General features: G+C 63.9%; 1 protein-coding gene across 1 annotated transcript; it reads left to right on the top strand.

The window, feature by feature from the left end:
* Positions 1-740: 740 nt before the first annotated feature.
* On the top strand, positions 741-4,779 carry PRSS50 (serine protease 50; the record flags this gene model as incomplete). The annotated part of the gene is made up of 8 exons (XM_080715337.1): positions 741-801; positions 873-971; positions 1,798-1,947; positions 1,996-2,158; positions 2,978-3,261; positions 3,505-3,654; positions 3,911-4,077; positions 4,519-4,779. 8 exons carry the CDS (start codon positions 741-743, stop codon positions 4,777-4,779), a joined length of 1,335 nt encoding a protein of 444 aa, XP_080571463.1.
* Between the last annotated feature and the right edge of the window lie 244 nt (positions 4,780-5,023).

The raw sequence follows: 5,023 nt of genomic DNA, 5'->3' as shown, positions 1-5,023 counted from the left end.
GGACAGTCTCAGCAAGTAGTGAGACTCTCATCAACCCAGGAAGACCTTGTTTCAAATAATCAAAATAAGAGCCAGACATGGTGGGGCACGCTTGTCATCCCAGCATTCGGGAGGCTGAGACAGGAGGACTGCGGTTCACGGACAGCTTCAGTTACTTAGTGAGGCCCCCCGCAACTTAGTGAGACCCTGTTTCAAAATAAAGAATAAAAAGTAGGGCTAGGGTATGTAGCTTGGAAGTAGAATTGGCTTAGGTTCAATCCCCAATACTGCAATAAATAAATAAAAATAAATAAATAGGCTGGTGATGTAGCTCTGAGAGGGGTTCATTCCCCAGTACCAATAAAATTAATTAAAATAGGGCTGGGGTGTAGATCAGAGAAGAGTACAGTCTCCAGTACTTAAAAAAAAAATGTGATTAATCTGCTTAGCGGTAGTGCCAGGGAAAGGCCCTGTGGCTACCGGGCTGCAGGGCAGGCGGGCACTGGGCTCCAGGGCCTGGGGTGGTGATGCTCTGGGCTGGAGGTCGCCCTGGGGTGGTGATGCTCGGGGCTCCCGGCCGCCCTGGGGTGGTGATGCTCGGGGCTCCCGGCTGCCCTGGGGTGGTGAGGCTGCGTGCTCGAGGCCGTCCCGCGGTGGCGGTGCCGGGCGCCGCTCCAGGGCGGCAGGGGGCGCGGGCAGGGCGGCGGCGCGGCGCAGGCAGGGGGCGCCTGGCGGAGGAGCCTGGCCTGGCTGCCGTCGGGATGCGCGACCCCTGCGCGCCGCGCCTCCTCGTGCTGCTGCTGCTGCTGCCGCCGCCGCGGGGTGAGTGGCCCTGGCCCCCGCCCCGCCGCCCCGGGCGGGGGGCGCCGACTCACCCGCTCCCTTCCCCGCAGGCTGCCCCCGCGCCGCCCAGGACCCCGCCCAGGACCCCGCCCAGGACGCCGGCACGCCGCCGCCGCCGCCCGCCTCGCCCAGCCCGCAGGTGCTGCCCGGTGAGCTCCGCGCCCAGGGGTGGGCCGGGCGGGCCGGGTGGGTGGCACGCGGGGCCGGAGTTCACAGTCCCGCCAGTTTGGCCGGGCGTGGTGGGCACGGTTGTAATCCCCGCGCTTGGGAGGCGGAGACAGGAGGATCGCACAGGTTCAAAGCCAGCCTCAGCTACTTAGTGAGGCTCTCAGCAACTTAGTGAGACCCTGTTTCCAAAAATAGGTCTGGGAGTATAGCCCGGAGGTAGAAAGCCTCTGGGTTCCACCCCCAGTACCACAAAAACAAAAAACAAAAAACAAAAACAATCCACCAGTCTGCTCGGAAGCACGGAGTCCTGGAATTCCTGGGCACTAATCATGTGCGACTTAGACCTAAACATTTCTCCTGTTGGCGAGGTGGCGCGCTTGTGATCCTCGAGCTTGGGAGGAGGAGACAGGAGGGTCGCACAGGTCCAAAGCCAGCCTCAGCTACCGAGTGAGGCTCTCAGCAACTTAGTGAGACCCTGTTTCCAGGGTCTTGGAATATAGCCGGAGGTAGAAAGCCTCTGGGTACCACCACCCCCAGTAACACACACACACACACACACACACACACACACACACACACACACGCACGCACGCACAGTGGGGCTGAGGGTATCACTTGGAGGTAGAATGCCCCTGGGTTCTATCCCCCATAACACACACACACACACACACACACACACACACACACACACACACACACCTCTCCTCAGTGCAGTCCTCCTGAGGGCGCAGGCCAGGCCCAGCCACGATCAGGCCCGCCGGGCTGAGCTCCCTGCTGTGGGCTGGCGTCCTGCGGGTGGTTCTGCAGCACCCCTCTTCCACTCGGGCACCACCTTCCAGGGGTCAGGGCCCATGGCCGGTGGATACCAGCTGGGACTGGGCTCTGGGTGCTGGCTGTGGACAGGGCAAGGGGCCTGGGCGTACGAGGTCCAGGCTGGAGACCCAGGCCGGGTGGCAGGTGCACGGCTGCCCTCTGAGGCCCCTCCTCACGCTCTCTCCTCCTCAGCCTGCGGCTTCTCCTTCGAACGGGATCCCACCCTCAGGGACCCGGAGGCCATGACTCGGCGGTGGCCGTGGATGGTGAGCGTGCAGGTGAATGGTGCACATGTCTGTGCGGGCACCCTCATTTCCTCCCAGTGGGTGCTGGCCTCCGCCCACTGCCTGACCAAGTGAGTTGGGACGTGGGGGGACTGGGGTGCTGGATTTGGTCATCCCAGGTGGGCTGGGGAGGACTGGAGTGCTGGACTTGGTTGCCCCAGGTGGGCTGGGGGGACTGGAGTACTGGACTTGGTTGCCCCAGATGGGCTGGGGGGACTGGAGTGTTGGGGCCAGCACAGCCTGGGGCAGCTCAGCCCCAGCCTTAGGGCCAGGCTTGCGGGTCCCTGGGACCAGTCTTTGGCACTCGCCCTCAGCCCTTTGCTCCCAGCTGAGGGACAGAGGCTTTCCTGGCCTCCTGCCTCCTCTGTGCTGGAGGAAGGCCTCCATCTCCGGCCCCTCCTCTTACTGTCCTTCTCTCCCTTGGCTGAGGGGCTGGGGCCCTGTGGAGCCAGGCCTGGCTGGGAGGCAGGCCGGAGTGCTTGACCCTCTCCTTGGCTAAGGGGGAGACAGGCAGGAAGGCAGAGGCTCATGGGGTAGGGACGGACAGAAGGGTGTTGTGCGGGGTTAGCCCTTTGCTGACTGGGAGAGGACCTCAGGGCGTGCTGAGCAGGCAGCCCGAGGGCAGCTGCAGTGATTACTGGGCCCTCTGTCCCCTCGAGGGGGACAGTACGCATGGCAGAGAGTCCGAATCTGGCAGTAGAGAAGGGTCCCCGGCCCAGCCCAGCGCTCCAGCTGGTCAGCCTTAGTGGCCGCGGGGCTTCCTCAAGCCTGCTGTCCCTTCACACAGCATGCCCGGGCTATGCTGGGGTACGGGCTTGCGGGGGAGTTGGGGGCAGGCAGGCTGGAGGCTGGGAGGGCCGAGCTTGCAGCGATCTCTGTGGTCCTTGTAGGCCTGGCGCTAACTACACAGTGAGACTGGGGAGCCCGTGGATTGACCGGGTGGCGCCGTCCACCGTTGACGTCCCTGTGCTCCGGGTGGTCATCAACAGCAGGTTCCGGCCGCAGCGGTACTGGTCCTGGATCGGCCAGGCCAACAACATTGGCCTCCTCAAGCTGCAGCACACGCTCAAGTACAGCAAGTACATCCGACCCGTCTGCCTGCCGGGCCTCGACTACGAGCTGGAGGACCAGGCCCTCTGCGTGGTGACCGGCTGGGGCCACCCCCACATCCACGGTGAGGCGGGCACAGGCGCAGGGCAAGCATCCTGCGGCACCCTCTCCTGGCCCTTTAGCTCTGACTCTCTGGGATCCCTTTCCCCCAGGGGCTCGGTGGTGGGACGCCGCACTGCCTCTCTGGCCTCTAACGCACACGCCCCTTGGGCCCAGGCCACATGGCAGACCTCTCTTGAAGGGAGGGAGAGGGCAGGAAGTTGCTTGCGGCCGAGCAGGGCTGCAGGTGTCTGTCTGCGGCCAGCAGGCCACCTGAGGGGAGGGGAGCCGCGGTGTGGGGCTGCTGGGCCTGCTCGGTTGTCCTCCGAGGCCCTTGCTGCAGACACGTCCTCTCAGGCCCATTCTCATGAGCCCTGGAAAGGTCACTCCCTGCAGGAGCCCCCAACCCACAAGAGAGGTGCCCTTCCCGGTGGCCTCAAGGGCCACCACACCCCAAACAGCCTGTGCTGTGTCCTGTCTCCCAGGAGGGCGCTCGTGAGGGTGCTGGGCAGGCGGAGCTGGGGGCCCAGGAGGGCGCAGGAGCCAGGATCTCCGTGTGGGTGGGCGGCATTGGCGAGCTTTCGGGGCCACTGTGCGGTGCACAGCAGAGCGCCCGGGCAGAAGGGCGCAGAGAGGCTGGGAACAGGGCTGCCTTCCGTGGCCCCTTCACACAGGCGCGTGGCCCCAGTTCCTGACGATCCAGGAGAAGGAGGTATCCATCCTGAGCAGCAGGGAGTGTGACAACATCTACCACCAGCTGTCGAAGATCCCCTCCCTGGTGCAGATCATCACCTCTCAAATGATTTGCATCAAGGACCCGGGCAGGGAGAAGTTCTGCTACGTGAGCTGCCTGCGACCAGCGGAGCAGGGCGGGAGGGCAGGGCAGGGATGGAAGACAGCAGGAAGAGCCCAGGAGAAGCCGGGCGTGGTGGCGCACACGCGTGATCCTAGCACTCGGGAGGCTGAGACAGGATCACGGTTCGCAGACATCCTGGGCTACTTACTGAGGCCCTCTGCAACTCAGTGGGACCCTGTTTCAATATAAAGAATAAAACATAGGGCTGGGGGTATAGCTTGGAGGTAGAATGCTCCTGGGTTCCATCCCCAGACCCGCAAAACAAAACAAAACAAAAACAGCCCAAGGAGAGATGGTAGCATGGGGGTTGGAAGTGATGTGGGGAGGTGGAGGCAGGGCTCAGAGGTGGGGGCTGAGGCCCAGAGCTGGAGGCTGAGGAGGCCCTAGGAGGGCCCTCAGCTCACTGCTCCTTGCCCTGCCTTGCAGGAGCTGACCGGGGAGCCCTTGGTCTGCTCGACGTCTTCAGTGGGGACCGGCATGCTGTCCAGGACGTGGTACCTGGTGGGAATGATGAGCTGGGGCCCGGGTTGCAAGTACAGCGACTCCCCACCCATCTTCCTGCGGGTGACCTCCTACCAGCAGTGGATCTGGGACCGCCTGAGCGGGCAGCCCCTGGCCCAGCCTGCCCTGTCTCGGGCCTTGCTCCTGGCCATGTCGGTGCCCCTAAGCCTCCTGGCTGCTCTGTGACCCTGTGTGCGGCGCCCGGGGCCCCTTGGAGCTCAGATGGCCATGGCCACAGACAGCTTTTGGAGGCCGGACAGAGAGAGGTGCGCCATTAAACGTTTTCCCTGTGTCGTCCTCCCGGCCTCCGAGGCCTTAACTCTGTGCCGGCTCTCGCGGGACACGGGTATCCACGGGGTGGGGTGGGATGTGGGCAGTTTACACTGGAAAGTGTGGCGCCCCAAGGATCCGCCCCGACGAAGGTTTGGGG

This window comes from Muscardinus avellanarius (assembly GCF_963383645.1).
Source record: "Muscardinus avellanarius genome assembly, chromosome: 18".
NCBI classification, from domain to species: domain Eukaryota; kingdom Metazoa; phylum Chordata; class Mammalia; order Rodentia; family Gliridae; genus Muscardinus; species Muscardinus avellanarius.
The sequence above is the reverse complement of the archived record's forward strand: the minus strand, read 5'-3'. Positions and strand labels throughout refer to the sequence as shown.